The 20,138-nt window shown below is 37.0% G+C and overlaps 1 protein-coding gene across 1 annotated transcript in view; it reads left to right on the top strand.

The window, feature by feature from the left end:
• Positions 1–12,489: 12,489 nt before the first annotated feature.
• aadac (arylacetamide deacetylase) overlaps positions 12,490–20,138 on the top strand; it is a 25,434-nt gene continuing 17,785 nt past the window's right edge. The window contains exons 1-3 of the mRNA XM_016505515.1: positions 12,490–12,854; positions 14,468–14,696; positions 16,006–16,075. Coding sequence (XP_016361001.1) covers positions 12,714–12,854; positions 14,468–14,696; positions 16,006–16,075 — 440 coding nt within the window. The 5' untranslated portion in view covers positions 12,490–12,713. The remainder of the gene's footprint in view (positions 12,855–14,467; positions 14,697–16,005; positions 16,076–20,138) is intronic.

Here is a 20,138-nt window from a genome sequence, read left to right on the forward strand (position 1 = left end):
TAAACAAAAGCATGTACCTTTAAGTGGAGCAATGTAGCATGTATTAAAGAGGTTAAAATAATCCTTTCTCCTCTCTCCACAGAACCAGGTTGCCAGATGGTGGCCAAGCACAGCATTCTCCTGCCCCGAGTAGCCACCTTTTTTGTTTAGTTTTTTAAATTTTATATTTAAAGAGTTTTAGACAAATTAGAGCCCCAGCCCAGGATGCAAATGTAATACATTTAGTTGGATTGAATAACTGTAAATATTGTTTACATCTTGGAACAAATGATAACAGTTGATTAAGACTTGCCAAGTAAAATTCCCTAATGCAGAGATTCATGTTCCACTCATCAATTTCTCAGATAGGCTGGATAGAGAGGTCCAAATTCTGATTCAGAAAGTAAACCAACAATAGAAGATTATAATTCCACACAGAACCTCATGATCCAGTCGACTGGTGTGCGGATACGGTGATATCGTGAATTTCTGTTTAGACCAAACAAATGTGAGATGGGAGATTGAGTTATCCGTCGAATATTACTAACCTTTGCGATTATGTTCTGAGTAAGAGGTCTGTAAACTCGTGCAGCGTGAACCTGGCATTAGTCTCTTTTCAAAGTGATCAAATCACTGCTCTTCTCAAACGGCACGACTGTCTGGGGTATCATCAAGTTGTTGTGTGCACACTACACGACAGGGGCTCACACGTTACACAACCTCTCAATAGGAAGAATCACTGACAACTCTATCTAGTCTACAAACTACTTTTCAAAACCAAACACACACGAGAAATGATAAGGGGAATAGTGGAATATCTCGAGAGAGACAGGTGTTCTCGTGCAAAAATGCATTTATTCTTGTTAAAAATGGTAGCCTGCAAAAAGCGTACAATCCAAGTTATCTGTACAATGATTTGCAATGAAAAATTAAAAAAATGACTCCTCCCACTGAACTCTCCCCTGCCCTGTACTCTGCTTTCTAATTGGTTGTAGGTCGTCGCTGATGTCATAGGTATCTACGTATATACAGTTGTGTTCATAAGATTACATACCCCTTGCAGAATGTGCAAAATGTTAATAATTAAAACAAAATAAGAGGGATCATGAAAATTGCATGTTATTTTTATTTAGTACTGTCCTGAATAAGCTATTTAACATAACAGATGTTTAAATATACGCCACAAGACAAAATAACTGAATTTATAAAAAATGACCCCGTTCAAAAGTTTACATACCCTTGAATCTTAATACCGTGTGTTGTTTCCTGGATGATCCACGACTGTTTTTATATTTTGTGTTAGTTGTTCATGAGTCCCTTGTTGGTCCTGAGCAGTTCAACTGCCTGCTGTTCTTCAGAAAAACCCCCAGCTCCTGCACATTCTTTGGTTTTCCAGCATCTTCTGCATATTTGAACCCTTTCCAACAGTGACTGTATGATTTTGAGATCCATCTTTTAACACTGCGGGCAACTGAGGGACTCATGCATAACTATTACAAAAGGTCAAAACATTTACTGATGCTCAAGAAGGACACACAATGCATGAAGAGACTGGGGGTGTATATATATCAATAATTAACATTTTGCACGGTCTGCAAGGGGTGTGTAAACTTATGAGCACAACTGTATATATCTATGTTTCACACTGCAGTGTGTTGCTGACAGGTCCAGATATTTAGCATGCCAAATATCTCACGACATCGCTAATGCATCAGTGCTTATCTCAGATCACATCTTTGATAGCACACACATTAAACGATTGTCACTCTTGTGAACGAGCACCGATTTGCCTCCAATATCGGGCTTTGTTAGCGATTTCCATAAAACTGTCAGTGAGTGAAAATCGGGGCTAAAATCGTGCAGTGTGAACCAGATATTCCAGCGCTGGAGATCCTTAAATAGCAGGAAGACCTGAAAACGGACACCAAGTTTGCTTTATTTCTTCTTGATACGTGAGTAACATTGGTTCCAAATATCAATAGCATTTTCCAGAAATAACGCACTGCACCTTTAAGTAATGAACGACACTATGCACCGCCAGATAATCTGATGGAACTGGAAACCCAGATTTGTGAAATCTTAACATCCCTGTTAACACTTTAGTTCAGGGACCAATTCTCACTATTAACTAGTTGCTTACAAGCATGCATATTATTAGCATATTGGCTGTTTATTAGAGCTTATAAAGCACATATTATTACATATTTTAGAACCCTTAATCCTACACACCATACCTAAACTTAACAACTACCTTACATTTAGTAAGTTAATAAGCAACAAATTAAGAGTTTATTGAGGCAAAAGTTGTAGTTAAGTTAGTTAATAGTGAGAAGTGGTCCCCAAACTAAAGACTGACACACATACTCTAAAAGAGTCCAAATTTGTAACAATTCACAGGCATGCATTCCTTAAAAAATATATATATAATAAATAATAATTATTATTATTATTATTGTTGTTGTTGTCATAATGAGATTTAAAAAAAAACAAAAAAAAAAAAGATGAAGAGAAAAGTGCGGCACCAAATTAAATATTGCATAGCTGCATGATTCTCTTCTGGCCACAAGATGTCAACAGAAAACCTACCTACCAGCTCTGGGCCTGGCTCACCAAGATATTGCAGAACACAGAACAAAGCAGGTCAGGTTTTAGCAATCGAACCAGGTAAGTAAAGTAATTCATTAAGGTCCATTTTTGGTTTAAAAATCTGTTCTGTTTTCAGGGAATGTTAGCAATCATAGCAACTATGTTCCTTGCTTTGTTTACTTGCAAGAAAATCTATTATGTCTTCCATTTGTGCAAAAAGTGTCAAGTGTTTTGTAAAATACATTTGTCATCATCTACAATTATCGTCTATTATTGTTATTGTGTCAGCCTTCCTGTCAGCTGCTTGTCATCCTCCTGTGTTGTGTTTGTGTCATCTGAATTATTGTTTAGTTTCATTTTGTCATTTATGAGTTACTGCTCTATATCGTATCTATATTATATTCAAACTGTATAAACATGCTTTTACTGACAACTGGCAGTAACATAAACAACATATAACAACTCCTCACATGCTGTCGCCTCGAGCTGTTGTCATTCTCAAGTGCCTCACTAGAAACCAACACATCTGCCCTTTCTAGATACCACACTAGCTGTGTCTGAAAAGACCTGTCTCTTTTGCTAAAAGATCTCCCCTGTCCAAAATCATCAAAACGTTTCTTAAACAAAATTGCAGTTATAACATTTGCCATATTTTTTTTCAAAAATGAAATAAAAATATAATACAGTAAGATACAATAACAGAAAGAAAAAAACAAATAAGGAGATAAAAAAGAAAGAATAAAAATAGTGAAGGCCTCATCAAACAAATACATCTTGAGATAGGTTTCAAACATGTTTATTGAGGTAGAGGATCTAATAAAGTTATAGTCCTTTCCACAACTTATGGCAGCGTGACCGAGGAATTACAAGAAGCAGCTGGTTTTCAGATCTAAGAGATCTCTGGGAGGCATGAAAAACAATAAGACTGGAAACATATCCTGGACCAAGTTCATATAAAGCTTTAAAAAGATATAACAGTACCTTACTTCATTCAAAACGGAACAGGTTAGCCACAACGTGTTCCCTCTGCAGTTAAGACTGACTCACATTGTGATAGCATTACAATAATCAAGATGTGGAGAAATAAAAGCATGAATTACCATTTTCCCCTCTGCTGTTTTTTAGACAAACGAGTACACACTCGATTCCAGCAGTACACAGACATTATCCAAACTCATACGGTTTACCCTCCAGACACCACATGCATTTACATATCTTATGTTCTGTGAATGTTTGTTATGCTCTGTCTGTTGTATGTTGTGAGTCAGTCTCCTGGGTGTAAAAATGCAGTGTGCAATCTGAACCAAGCAGCGGCAGCCGCTTGTGACATCAGTTGACATCAGTTTGGATTTATCTTTCGAATGGCATACTGCGACAACAGAGTGGGATCATTTTCTGATATTAACAATTTGACGCTGTTCCTCACATAAAGATTGTATGGCTTCAGAACTCGGAACGCAACCAGAGTTCTTTGTAATAATTTTGTATTGTTTGTTATATTTATTTTTGGTCAGTAAATGCCTGTGACTACTTTTATCTGCCTGTTATGTGTTTCATTTTGATACATTTAATTTCATTTCATTTACTTATTTTATACAAATATTTTCTATTTTTACACATGCATGCCAGCAATTACAGTTGTTTTCAACTGCTTACACACTAAATCTTTACTGGGCACACAATTTCTGAAAGCTGACACTCAAACAGCAGAAGCACACACCAAACCTGCAAAACCATACACTAATTCTCAGCCTTTGACTCAGTTTTCAATTTCATAAAACACTTTTTGCAAAACACAACACACAGTTCTCTATGTACACACAAAAATCTAACAGGAATTAATATTATGGCAAAGCTGTTTGCAAATGTTTGCTTTTGAGATGTGTTTGTGATATTTTGAATGCAGTGCTTAATTTTGCAAGAGATGTGAGGCATTTTGTATTTTGTGTGTGTGATTCTTTGGACTTGTGTGTAAAATGCTTCCCAGATTCCGTGCTTGCTGTGCCCTTTCATTCTGGTTGCTTCTGTCTCCTGGTTTTGACTCTGTCGTCTGGTCACTGACCTCGCTCACTCTGCCAGTCCCTTCTCAAATCCAGAGAATGCCTCAATGCCTTTTATTCAGTAAAAGTTCAGAACTGCCTTTGTTCCTGGGTTCACTTACATGAACTTCTTTCAAAAAAAAAAAAAGTCCTTGCGACCAGTGGCTCACTTAATTCTGAGAAAATCAATAGTGTTTAAGTATGACTTGTGTTCCAAAAGTGTGTAAATAATTTTAGAGCCACTAAACATGACACATTGAAGCATGGCTGAGCAATATCATGGTGGTTGCCACATCAGCAGACACTTTTCAATAAAAAAAGGCTATAAAGTTATATTACTGAAAGAACTCAAAGAAATGACTGAATTACTCAAAGAAAACTTGCTGCTGAGTGTATGCACAGTGTATAAAAGCTTTGGGATGAGATGTATATAATGTCTATTTATGATGATTTGCTTGTTGTATTTCTCATATGTGACCCTGGAGCACAAAAGCAGTCTTAAGTCGCTGGGGTATATTTGTAGCAATAGCCAACAATACATTGTATGGGTCAAAATTATCCATTTTTCTTTTATGCCAAAAATCATTAGGATATTAAGTAAAGATCATGTTCCATGAAGATATTTTGTAAATTTCCTACCGTAAATATATCAAAACTTAATGTTTGATTAGTAATATGCATTGCTAAGAACTTAATTTGGACAACTTTAAAGATGATTTTCTCAATATTTAGATTTTTTTGCACCCTCAGATTCCAGATTTTCAAATAGTTGTATCTCAGCCAAATATTGTCCTATCCTAACAAACCCTACATCAATGGAAAGCTTATTTATTCAGCTCTCAGATTATGTACAAATCTCAATTTCGAAAAATTGACCCTTGTGACTGGTTTTGTGCTCCAGGGTCACATTTGTGAGTTACATTGGATAAAAGCATCTAGCAAATGAATGAATGTAAATATAAAATGTATCCAAACTGTCAGAGAATGAGAGGAAGTGAAAAACTAGAAGAAAGAACAGGGGTCATCAATTGTTTTGGCAGGATATGCAGTTCTTCTTTTTCAACAACAACAACAAAAAAAAGGTAAACAAAACAGAACTTTCTTTGTTTCAATTTCAGATTCTTTAAAGTAGCCATAATTTGCCTTGACAACAGCTTTACTTTGAATCATTTGGCAGAGCCTTTAGTCTCTGGCAGTGTCTGAAAACTCCAGCAGCTGGGCCCCTCTCTGACTGCCAGTGTGGAGGAAAATGCACCAAACTGTAATTGGATCTTGATGAATGAACATAAACAAATGCTCAGCAATATCAGATAAGCTGCTAAAGCCGGCACCACGCTAGCCGCCCCGGAACAATTCCATTCCATGTGGGTTAACACACTTAGCAACTGTTGCTGTTGATTTTGCTCTTCTCAGTCAGTGACACACTTAAGACCAGAAGATAGGTAGCAAACTAAAGGACTGCCACGTGAAGCTCTGTCGAAATAAAATCAGCATGACTGCATAAACAATTTGTCGTAATTAACTGAATTGGGATGTCATTTATGGAAGAGTTAAGTGAATCATAAAAATGTAAATGTAAATAACATGACACAAATAATTGATATTAAAATCACAATATGGATTAGAAACTCACAAAAAGATGCAATTTCGAACATTTCTGTGTGGACAGAAAAGTTTAACAAGAAGTTGTAACAAGAAGTGTTTGGTCTGGTGGTCAACTAAACACAGACCTAAATGTCTCGTTTTCTGGACTTCATTTGGACAACTTTAAAGGCGATTTTCTCAATATTTTCGATTTTTTTGCACTCTCAGATTCCAGATTTTCCTAACAAACCATACATCAATGGAAAGCTTATTTATCAAACTGATGGCAAACTTGGCCATACGACTGACAGGTAAAGCAACCAATCACGTTTCATTTTGTGTCGCATCATGTTCAGGGCCGTAGAAATGTCCCCACAATAACAGATCGGTGTGTAAAACTCGGACATATTTTTAATATGCTGTAAACTTTACATTTTTCACATACTTTTGAAAATCCAGCGTTAAGTTGATCCTGATAAGCGCTCATCATCACAGTTGTAAACATTTTTTAAATATATATACTCAGTGTTTTTATACACACGGCAAACAAAGGAAACTAATAAGATAATTGAACGTGAGATGAACTGAATGACTAGTTAGACAGACACAGAAACTAGGTCATGGGGAAACAAGGGCAAAAACAAGACATGTTACAGTATCTTTTAGTGTAAAATTAAATTATAATGATCAAATGTTCATTTTCTTTATTTAAAGTACAATTGTATCATTGCAAAGTAATATATTTGCCTTATTATTTAATTACTATTACTCAAATTCATTGGGTGCCAACAGTTTGAATATAATGACAACAGTGACAACAGATAAACAGTTTTTTAAATATAATGTCAACTGAGCTACTAAAAAGACATGCAAGTTCACTTAAGCAGCAAAGATTATTTTTGTTTGTTTGCTTTTATTCTGTTCAGTTCTTATAGATATTGAACCCAAGTGTGAATCCAAATTCTGTTACTGTACTTAAGTACAGTTTTTGGATAATTCTACTTTTACAAGTATAAATATTTTGGTTGACTTTAGCTTAAAACTGTTACTTTGATACATTTCTCTAGACCCCTTTTTTACATATGCAAATGCAAAGTGCAAATAATAACCGAAAGAAATGCTATGCAGATTTGTAAAATACATTCTTGTCTTTAAAACTATTAGCATTGTGAAATATTGATGTGACAACTCTTCCACCTTACTAAGAGCTCTTCATATTTTGTAGCAAGTTAGTGCTTCATGAATCAAATAATAAAATGCCTTTTTACATTTACATTTACATAGATGCACTGAATAATGACTACAAAATGAAGCCATTATAACATATGCTACACTGTAAAAAATGACAGTGAATTTAATGGTAAAAGACTGTAAAAATGCTACAGTAAAAACCTGTTAAATGGTTAACGGTAAATTCCCCTACTATATACGGTGACAAACTGTATTGGACATTACATGTATTGGACATTAATTTTACAGTAGTATACCGTTTTTGGAAGTGAAAAAGACTGTATAATTTACAGTGAATTTACTGTATTTACAATAAATTGACATTCCCAGAAATCCCACATTTCAAATTTGATGTTTTTTTTTGTTGAAATAACTATGTTTCTTCTTAGTTTTTTCTTATCAGTTTTGTATATTAGGGTTGTGTGTTACACCTAATGTTGTTAAATGAATGTTTATTGCATGATTTCAGTTTCATGTGTGTTACCATGATGGTGTTTAGCGTTTGTGTGAATGACACTGTGCACCTTCTATATATGTTATTATTTAAAAGCTGCTTGTGATGGGCTTTGGTTCATCATGTGACTTTCTCATCACCTCTTGCATTTGGTGGTTATCCGTGTATTACGAAGGTACAAGACAGATTTCAGTACTTCAGTAGGTTGGTATATTAACATTATATCAGTTAATGAAATTACCGTATTTAACTGTACATTTAAGTTAAAACCTAAAACTTTGCTACCGTATTTTTTACGGTAAAATTCCGGCAACCACAGCTGCCGTTTTTTTACCGTAAGTTTTACGGAATTTTTTTACAGTGTATTTGTTGAGTAACAAACAGTAACACCTTTAAACACCTCACAAGTATGAACTTGAGTCCAAACATAAACTGGAAAACAATGCAAATGTGTTGTTTGATGATTGAAATGTTAACTTGAAGTCCCCTGCGTCTGCAGATATTGCCTGACCCACAAGTTGACCCAGCTGAACAGACTATAAACAGCATGTGACTACTACTGGAATGTTATTCTACACCTTTCTCACTGCATACCAATGGAAGACATTATTAATTTTATTAGAAATCCAAGTACACAGTGGATATGTTTTAGAGCAATGGAAGGGTGATGAAAAGAGTTTTGTGCATCCTCAGATAAGAGGCTTACAGACACACATAGGAGGTTGAAGAAGATTTTGCAAAACAAATAAATTGGGTACAATAGCACACTGCGGGCATGCTTGCACAAAGAGGTAAATGTTTCAGGACATCAGTACCGGTTGCAGGCTATAGCGAAAGGGTCTGAGAAACCCCTGGATGCCCAGACTTCTGGAGAAATTAAGAGAGATGTAGTGTTGGGTCTGGAGAGTTGTCAGCACATAGGTGTGTTCTGGACAGTGACTGGGTGCCAGATCAGCTCAATTAGGTTGACCAGGGTCCACTAGATGGGACAAATGATGGTACACCTCGATGCTGGTAGTGGAGGCATTCACTTTCTCAATGAAAGGAGCTCTGAATTGGGATTCTGGAGGATGGGAACAGTAATAAAGGCCTCTTTGAGGAGTTGGAAGCCTTTTTTGGCGGCAGATGACCAGGGGGTTGTTTTGGGTTTGCCATGAGAGATGCAACAACGGAAATTAACTTTATAATAAAGCAACAATAAAAGTCGGAGAATCCCAGGAAATGATGAAGCCCCTTTATTGTGGATGGTTGTGAACAGAAATAGACTGCCTCGGTCTTCACTAAGTCCACTTGCATGCCACTGGATCAGATGATGTAGCCCAGGACGAGTACAGCAGGTTAATAGAGCAAGCATTTCTTTTAGGGAGACAATAATGCATTTTATGATGAGTGACAGGCTGTCATGGACTTTTCAGTCTGAATCTAGACAGTGATTGGGTAGAATTTTATGAATGAATGATGAACAGAATATGAGTCGTCCTCCCAGAACTACTGCTTACCCTATATTTCTAGGCTTTGAGTTGCTGGAGGATGATTTTGGCGTGCTGGTTGTGTTTGACCAGTGATGAGAAGTAGATCAAGATGTCTTCTATATAAATTATGACAAAGTGGCAAAGCTAATCATGTAAGACCTCATTCGTGAAGTTTTGGAAGACATAAGAATTGGCTTGCCCATATAATATCACTTAGTGGCCAGTAGTTGTAATGAATGCAGTCTTACCCTATTCTATTCTACACTATTCTTCCTCTCCTGTCTGCCATTATACTGAATATGTGACCCTGGAGCACAAAACCAGTCATAAGGGTCAATTTTTTTAAATTGAGATGTATGCATCATCTGAAAGCTGAATAAATAATCTTTCCATTGATGTATGGTTTGTTAGGATAGGATAGGATATTTGGCTGAGATACAACTATTTGAAAATCTGGAATCTGAGGGTGCAAAAAAATCTAAATATTGAGAAAATCATCTTTAAAGTTGTCCAAATGAAATTCTTAGCAATGCATATTAGTAATCAAAAATTAAGTTTTGATATATTTACGGTAGGAAATTTCATGGATCAAATTGGATCATGATCTTTACTTAATGTCCTGAAGATTTTTGGCATAAAAGAAAATCAATAATTTTGACCCATACAATGTATTGTTGGCTATTGCTACAAATATACCTGTGCTACTTATGACTGCTTTTGTGCTCCAGGGTCACATATATAGTCAACTGATTAAAAATATTTAACTAATTAAATCGCACATTTTTTTCTGAAATTAATCGCGATTAATCTCACCTAAAATGTACGTTTTTAAATATACTTTTATATTGCAATAATTTCACATGCAATCTTCAAATTAATGTACAAACAACAAAGACAGTATATGTTTATATATTTGTTCAGTGGTATCTTTTTATGACTGAAGGTGAGTATCACGGATACCTATACTGATGTCTCTATTAAATTGACCATTGATTATTGCCATTCAACATTACAGTATAAATGAGAGCTATCAATTTTTTACATTTATTAGACTTTAAAAAAAAAATCTTCACATAAACCCATTATAATAAATGTCATATTTAGCTACCTGTGCCCTTCAGCAAGTAGGAAATATACAGAAATTGAATCAGAATGGGCGAGGCATCTGGCTATATAAGCGGGCGCTCGCCACAAGATTCTCAGATTTTTTCTCCTTCAGCGACGACTGTTGACACGCCTTCGCAGCTGGAATCGGGACCTCTCAGCACAGCTGACCTGCTTCTCCGCCGCTACAGCGACGCAGCAGTTCCGGTCCATTTTCCCCTGCCGCCATCCGGCGATTCTAAAAGAGCTTATGTTTAGCAGGTAAGCCCTAAAAGAGTAAATTTTAGCGACGTTGTTGCAAATGTCGCTCTGCGAGTGTGGCTCGTGCAGGGAAACTTGCATGATGTAGAAGAGCAATGAATATGTCATCTGTCTGGGCAGACCCCACGCAGAGACTGTTCTTTCGCCGAGACGGAGGAGTACGAGCCCATTTGACTAGAAGACATCACCTCGTCCTGGGTGTGGTATAGCGGTGTGTCCATTGCAGAAATTTGTGAGGCGGCCGGCTGGGCCTCGCCGTCCACATTTGCGAGGTTTTATAACCTGGAAGTCCCAGCCTTACAGGCCAGGATCCTTTCCGCTTGAAATGGAACGCGCTGCGTAAATAGACATGACAGAGAGCCCTTGACCGTGCCGCGCCCAAGTTCTCTGGTATTGTTCACCTGTTAGCTCTCGACCCCTGGGTGTCGAAGTTACGGGTATACTCTGGAACGATTAACCAGGCCGGGTGTGACCCGAGTACGTTATTAGCTTATTTGGCTGCTGTTCTTTAAGAGCTGCCACTGCTGAACATGACACGGATCTGACACGCATCATATTTTCTCACAACCTTTTATTTATAATTGTGCTTTAATATGAAATGATACACAGCGCCGCCGTATTTTTGCGTGCAATTGAAGAGCATGCGCTACTTCTGCCATTATACAATATATATAGAGTTACTATATAATATATACGGTTTATTGTATATAGTAACTCTTCTGAAGGCTCCTTTAGGAGGTCTTCTAGAAAAGCTACAATTACTCAAATACATTTCTAGCTACATTAGGACACGGGGCCTTGAGTGCAGAGTCTCCGTCTGTGGCAAGTCAATATTTTGGCCAATATATGTTAATTTCATAGTGTATACATAATGAAGTAACATCATGACTGTCATGATTAACGTCATGTTGTAGAAATAGATAACACGGAATAATATACTGTAGAAAGAAAAAAAACGTGGCAGATGTTTGTTATTTAAAGTCTGTGAAATTAAAGGAAACACTGCATTGATTTGGAAGCATATTTGTTTCCATGCTTCCTATTTTTGTTTTTAAACCAAACCATATTTCCCTTTAGTTATGTGCCTTCTTTCTAATATCATTTGCGTAAGTAGCAACAGCTTCTTTTGTGTCCAGTTTGCCTTTGTGGTAGTTTTGTATTATCCAGTGTTTGTATTTCATTTAGTCATAGCTATATTTCTCCTTAATTCTCGTGATTCTAGTGAATTCTAGTGATCATCTTATAATAGGAATTAAGTAGTAAACTTGCCTTTAAGAGTTTTGTGAATAGGCTTTTAAAATAAAACTCTCAGCTAGGAAGTCATAGAAAAATGCTAAAATAATAAGCATATTAATATGAGATCTTGTAAATCTACACTCAAGCTAAGATGTGAAAGTTTTACCATTTATAATGTCTGATCATCAAAGTGTCATTCTGCTGCTGTTGTAGAAATGTGAAAAGATAAAAATATCATCCCTGTATGCCAGTATTTGCTATTTTCTAACTAAAGCTTGTGTTCTGCCTTCCACAATCTTGCAGTTGATATCTGTGAATACTGCTCCAGAGCGTCATGCGAGCTGATAATATCTTCTCTCCCAATAACTCGACAGGAGAGGGAGGGCAACCAAATCATGAGCTGACCCGTGAGGTTATCTGAGGAATTTGCGAGGAGCTCTGCGTAATGCGCTGAAGCTCCAGTTGCGTTTCATTACCACTTGATATATTCTTTGCACATGACACAGAACGCAGAAGAAGAGCAGCACAAAGCTTGCGACATGCAGGCGTACGGTATCACGATCAGATGACACTAGCACGTGTTGTCATATCTCGCTGGCTCCAGTCCAAAATTAATCCAGGATTACACTTTAACACAGAGAGAACTCAATGACTAATAAACGCAGCTGACGGGGGCTTCAGTTGCCGAAGGCTTTTGAGAAAAGACCATCAATAGACTATAAAAAGGAAACAGAAGACACAGACGAGATCCAAAACCAAATCAAAATAATGCGGTCTAAAGGAGCGTTTGTGTTTGTGTTACTGGGCGCGTTAACAGCGTATTACGTTTATTCTCCAATCCCGAATAACATAGAGGAGAGATGGAAACTAATGCTCACTGACTCTTTCTTCAGGAGTTTAATCCAGTTGGTAAATTTGCTTGCATTTGTATTTTAACACGTATTGCGTTGCTTGTAAGATTGACAGCCATCAGTCTATAGTTTAACACCGGTTTAACGCACATATTGCCATGCATTTGCAATGTTACGGCCGTATATCTGGCATCGCGTTATTATTCTGGACAGGTTTGATCGAAGAGTGTGATTACGCAACTGACGGGTCAGTTAAGCGTTTGATTATTTGTGGGAATTGTTTGGCATGACACCACACCAGCAGATTTGGTTTACAGATTATGTCGATTCTTAATCCGAGCATTATATAGTACGCTTTGTGGCTAATAATAGCAGGAAATTATAGCAGGAAATAGAAATTAAATACATGCACGTGTAAGATGCACCTCAAATAGGGGAGTGTTACGTCTAAACGTCTCTCTCTCTCTCTCTCTCTCTCTCTCTCTCTCTCTGTCTACAAATTACAGCTGTTTTGAAATCTACAGCTTGTCCATTTTACTGTGTAGTGTCACTGTTGTTAGAAATACTGGACATCAGCTTACATTTTGAAGTGGCATTTATGAAATTCATGATTTTTAAACCATTGCTCAGCATCCTGACTCCACCTTTCATTTTAAACATTTTAAAAGGTAAGCAAATGTGAAACATTTTATTTAAATTGCAAACTAATTGGGGAAAGAAAACAAATAAATAAATAATGTTTATGCTGCATCCCAAGTCACCCATGTAGTCTATACCCCTAGACTACTCTTTTTCTGAAGAAAAAATATATATATATATATATATATATATATACTGTTGAGTGAGTAGCAAAAGATTTGGTGAGTTTTGGGACATACTACATCATGTATGCATTTTAACGGACCACGCTTTTGCATACTGTTGAGTGAGTAGCAAAAGATTTGGTGAGTTTTGGGACATACTACATCATGTATGCATTTTAACGGACCACGCTTTTGCATAGTTGCATGCATCCTATCATTGTAAACTGGCCTGTCAATCATCTTGTCACAGTTAACATCATCATATATATATATATATATATATATATATATACTGTATATACTCCATATTTCAGTTCAGTTTCATTTACAACTCTCCTTGTTTTTGTATAGTGATGCATTGTAAACTTTATAAATGTGTAAATGTTGTTGCAGATGAAATAAATATTTTTCATCAGTTTAGATATGAATTATTAATCACTCAAACCACTTTATGTAAATCTCCCTACTTAACCCTCTGTCTCACACATCTGCCATGTTTGTAGGGTCATCATTTAGGAGGCTCTGCAGACAAGAGAGTCTCTACATGGTTTAGAAAATTAACCTATTACCAAAGGAGATTGAAGACTAAACTAGAACTGGTGACAAGAGACTTCAGGCTTAACACTGTGAACATCACTGGAGAAATATCATTTAACATCAAGTGGCTTAATAATGGGCTGTTGTCCACCGAAGCAAAAGATTAGGGGATTCTGGCTATTAGTGAGATGATCTCAGCTGATCAACCATGTGTCTGCCCTGTTCATAACCTTTTTGAGAAAATAAGCCAGGCACCGTGTGACTTCCACTGGGAGCTCTTGCACAAAATAAGCCAAAAACATCCATTTAATTTTTTTTCCCCTCTTCACAGGCAGAACTGAGCGAGCGGATGGGACTGTTGCACTACATGAAAGTTATGATGTTCATCACCATTGCAGAGCGAGTAGTGCCTGTGTCAGATGAGAGGGTGCAGGTGTCAGATGAGAATTTTGATGGGGTAGAGGTGATTGTGTACCAGCCAAGCCAGCAAGAAGAATCAGGAGAGCTAAGAAGGGCCATCATTTACCTGCATGGAGGAGGATGGTGTCTTGGCAGCTCCCGTGAGTACCATTAATCACACAACGCTGTATAATAGAGTGCTCTAGCTTTTTATATCCTAATGGTAATGCAAATGTATTTATATGAATGCTTGACACTGGAACTTCAAAGATTTTAATTCTCCATCATTATGACAGATATCCATTCAGACTGCAGAGAAGCCATGCATGAGGTCAGTGCAGATCAGAGTGAACATTTACAGCAGCTTGAGGCAAAAATGGCACCAAAATGAACAAAAATGCACCCCATATTCAAGATACATGTGCAAAAAACGTCCCTGCACCATTAAACAAAATCGATTACGACTGTCGAGATGAAGTGAAATATGAAAATAATTGAAAAGTGTTGAATGCGGCATTACATTTAGATCTGCTCATGCTGTATCAAAGAGTTATTTTATGTGTTGGTTTTTGCAGCATTGAGCATTACAGCCAATCACACACGTTTCTGTTGAGTGTATGAATGCAACAGCTAATCAGAGGTGTTTAGATTAGTCACTGGTTAAGAAATCTGCTGAAAACCCTGGTTAATTTCAGTTTGCACTCACTGATTGAATTCTGCACACTTTCAAATTCTTTCATCCTAGACAAAGTGCAGAAATGATGTATGTAATACACATTGCAGTGTAGACAGCTTCAGAAATTATAGTGAGAGTCTTTGTGCTCATGCAGAACTCCCTGAACTGAAGTCACTGCCTGCTTCAGTGATAGTGAACATTCTTCTGCTAAGATCACCAATGTGAAGACTTTCTAATGCATGAAACTTCATAAACAGCAGATGGCTGATTATTTTTCGAAAAATGTGTGAAGTATTGCAAAAAAATATATCAGTTTTATTTCATATACTGAAAACTGCATTGAATGTACATAAACTGTAGAAAAGGTATGTTCTAAAAACCCTCTTCTTTTAAAGTTCTATTGGTCTCTCTCTCTTTTTTATAAGTGATGGTTAAAGGGGTTACAGTTTATTTTAAGGTGTCCTTGTTACATTGTAATTATACATTTAGGTAATATGTAAAAATTATTAACAACATGTATTTAGGCTTAGGATTGTGGTTAACTGCATGTAATTATGCAAAATTTACTGTTATTACTAAAGTAAGGGCATGTTACATATATTTTGCTTTAAAGGGGTCATATGATGTTGCTAAAAATAACATTGTTTTGTGTATTTGGTGTAATGCAATGTGTTTATGTGGTTTCAAACTTGAAATCGCATCATATGACCCCTTTAATCCATGAGAACTGTTTTCATAACTAGAGGCTTAATCAAATAAAATTCAAAAGTATATTTTTTTCCTTCTCACCTTAGGTATGGGCCCATATGATCTACTAGCCAGACACATGGTTACAGAGCTCAACGCAGTTATTGTAGCTGTAGAGTAAGTATCAAATGTTAATTTAATAAAAATCCTTGCTTGCTTCAACAAGTCACACAGGATCTGGCGACTGATTAACTGACTGACTGACTGATTGATTGATTGATGTAATTTTATATAATTGTGTTTATCATTTCTATTACAGCCATTAAATTGTTAATTAATTATCAGCTAATTAATATATATCACATATAATCCAATTTGTAATAAAATAGTTAGGAATTCCCCCAGTTCCCTATTGAAGTGGAACACAAGACTGCGGCATGATGTTGACACTATGGTAATATTACTTGTGAGCAGTGTTGGGGAAAGTTACTTTTAAAAGTAATGCATTACAATATTGCGTTACTCCCTAAAAAAAGTAACTAATTACGTTACTTAGTTACTTTTTATGGAAAGTAATGCGTTATATTACTTTTGCGTTACTTTCGCGTTACTTTTTAAATATAAGCAGGGCTTGATTGTTTTTAATATAATAAGTTCTATTTATAGCAAATATAAAAGCCCTTTCAGAGCAAAAAGTGTAATGAATAAACCTCAGGCTGAAGCAAAAGTACACTGAACAAAATTATAGACGCAACACTTTTGTTTTTGCCCCCATTTTTCATGAGTTGAACTCAAAGATCTAATACTTTTTCTATGTACACAAAAGGCCTATTTCTCTCAAATATTGTTCACAAATCTGTCTAAATCTGTGTTAGTGAGCACTTCTCCTTTGCCGAGATAATCCATCCACCTCACAGGTGTGGCATATCAAGATGCTGATTAGACAGCATGATTATTGCACAGGTGTGCCTTAGGCTGGCCACAATAAAAGGCCACTCTAAAATGTGCAGTTTTATCACACAGCACAATGCCACAGATGTCGCAAGTTTTGAGGGAGCGTGCAATTGGCATGCTGACTGCAGGAATGTCCACCAGAGCTGTTGCCCGTGAATCAGTCAATAAATGGGAAAAAGTAACTGGCATTACTTTTTTGAAAAATTTTTTGTAAATTTTAAAAAGTAATGCATTACTTTACTAGTTACTTGAAAAAAGTAATCTGATTACGTAACTCGCATTACTTGTAATGAGTTACCCCCAACACTGCTTGTGAGCCGGTGTCTGAAGCATGTTTGCTAAATGGCCATCTTGATTGGCTACTGCGTCAGGTGATGTCACAGGCGAGGTGGCCAGCTATATAAAGAGCAGGGGCGAGAGGGGGGAGTTCTCTGGGTTCGGGCTATATTTCGAGCTCGGAGCCCTCCTTCCAGACAGCACGCCAAATATGCTTACTATTTGCTAAATCCTATTATACATAAGTGTGAACTCTTGAATGCACAGTGCTGTAAAAACCCGTCTGTGCTGCCTCAGCGCCAGCCAATGAATGCTGATTTGAATTTAGCAGCTGGTGATGTGCCACGTTGAACGTTCTTATCACACCGGTGTGATAAGATATTATTTGGCTATTTTTTGTCTTTTGGAAGCTGCATTCAAAATCCACGTAGCTCAAAAATCTATGGGGGCATGTGCCCCCTCAGTTTCAATGGGCATGACGTCTCTGATAAGGAGTGCCTATAACACGCAATCAGCTTCATTCTCTTCAGAAAGCCGTTTGTCTGTTCTATAGTCTGTGTGAGAAAGCCCCCCAAAAAAAGTTAAAGAAATAAGTGAACAGATTTAGAAAGTGTGACGGTGTTGCAGACATACCAAGCTGATTTACTGAAGGATGTTGACTGACAATCTAACAGATAGACAGAGACAGAGAGCAGCATCACTGGCTTTTTGAAGATTCAATTTAGATTTGGAGATTTAATCTGTCAGAGCTGTAAGAGAAGGAAATATATTTTCTCCTAGATGCCCCAGTTTTGTCTTCCGAATTTTTTGACATTGCCTTTGAGGTGGTGGTCAGAAGGCAGGTGTTAGAGCTGCACGGTTCTGGATAAATTGAGGATCACGTTTTTTTTCTCTCAAATAGAGATAACGATTCTCCCACGATTCTGAACTAAACAAAATAATGTGTGACAAAATATTAATTGCTGCAGTCTATTTAATAGTGTTCAATTTTAATGAATTATTAAATGTTTTAATATATGTTTTTAAAATATAATATATTTAATACATACATTTTTTATATCAAAATTATGAAAAAGTGGTTTGAATGAATGATTTAATGACTCGCTCATAAATACTTCACTTGTTTCATTACTGGATGAATCAGCGTTTTTTAACAAATCTCTTGAATGAATGATTCAGTGACAAATACATTTTTAACAGTCACTTCTTGTCACCTTGCAATCAACACAAATGTTATTTGAATCGCCAAAAGTTGCCTTGCTCTATTTTGATCACTACCATAGAAATTAATGTTTATATTTGAACAGTAAATTTTCATCCCAGTATTTCTGGGATAATATGAATGACTGTAAGACAGAAATAATACTGGTTAGTTGAAAAGACTGTTTGTGAAGCTGTTTCTTACCTAAGCATGTCTGCTCTCTGTGTCAGCTGCAGCGCAAACACAGATTTGAATGTTCCTGTATCATGACTTTTTCAAAGGTTTAACAGACACGGGCGAATCGTTGTCATTTAAAAATGGGATCGCGTGGGTGTCCGAATCACGATCTTGATCTTTTAAAGATTAATCGTGCAGCTCTAGCGGGTGTTCTCCTCAGAAGACCTCTGAGGAGTCAGGGCTCCAGGCAGCGACCTCGCTTGATGCCAAAAATGATCTCAGAAGTCATCATGACTAAATGTGCAATAAACATTTGATTGACGAGGCTGTACACGTCTCCTGCAATTACACTTTCCCACAAAGCCTCCTCGATCTGAGGGTTTGACGAGTGCTGGTGCTTTGTTTTATGATGGTCATGTGCATAGCTGTGTAGTGCTGGAGTGAGAGGTCTGGACTCTCTTCTATCAAGTGCTTACACAGTCTCGAAAGGAGGCAAAGTTTTAACCTACGCTTACTCCCAAGGGAAGTGTTACGTTCTATTAGAGGAATGGAACAGCAGATAAAGAAGGTGAGCAATACTGCTTCTCGCATCCCACTTTTTCATCTGTTGTTTCCAGTATTGTGAACATGGGGATGAAAATGATTTGCTCCTTCTGTATTGGTATATGTAGGGTTGTCAGACATAGTTGAAAAAGATGGGCAGTACAACTGTCTGCATCCCACTTCACCATCTGTCGTCTCCCCAGTATTGTGTATACAGAGGTAGAAGCAATATGCAATATTTCTGTATTTGCATATGTACAATGTATGGGCATAGATCAGGAAGATGGGCAATACCACTTCCTCGTCACCTAGATGGCCATCGGTCAAGACCACGGGAACCAGATGAGTCCTCTGCACAATCTGACTTTGCTGCATCCCTAGAATTAAACTGCTGGTTTCGTCTAGCCAGAGGAGAATGGCACATTATTTCAACACACGATTTCCCTGTTTGATACTGCAAAGCTGCTTTGACACAATCTGCATTGTAAAAAAGCGCTATATAAATAATGGTGACTTGACTTCTTGTAAGAGCCGTTTCCTTATGAGGACCCCAAAAGAAAACTCGACTAACACATTATTTGATTCTATCATTATTTGTAAAAGATAATCTAATCTCTGTGCTGACTGATACAAAAGAAAACAGCAGAATAAAAAAAAAAAAGAAAGGTGGAGCATGCATGAGAGCGATTTCAGTGTGGGACTCTGTGTAGTATTCAACAACACTCCCTCAGCTGATTATAGTGCATGTTCAGACCGGAATGAGCATGTTTTAAGTTTATATTGGCATATGTTATCTACTGCATTGCTTCAATATTTGTGCCTTCTCTAATAAAATACAGTTATGCAAATAACAGCACTGGTATAGTGAAATACATCAGTGACTATGTGGTAGATTGTACAGATAAACAGAAGACAAAGACAAAATAATTAATCATTCAAATAAGAATTTACGAGTCAGCCACACCTACCTAAAACAGCTTGTTCTAACACGCCCCCACATATCTACGTCACTATGTGGGAAGATTTGCATAACGCCGCCCAAATGTTCACGCAAAGAAAGAAGGCGTAACTTTTATTCTCGCTGTAGTA

This window comes from Sinocyclocheilus anshuiensis, unplaced genomic scaffold (assembly GCF_001515605.1).
Source record: "Sinocyclocheilus anshuiensis isolate Anshui unplaced genomic scaffold, SAMN03320099.WGS_v1.1 scaffold482, whole genome shotgun sequence".
Taxonomy (NCBI): Eukaryota; Metazoa; Chordata; class Actinopteri; order Cypriniformes; family Cyprinidae; genus Sinocyclocheilus; species Sinocyclocheilus anshuiensis.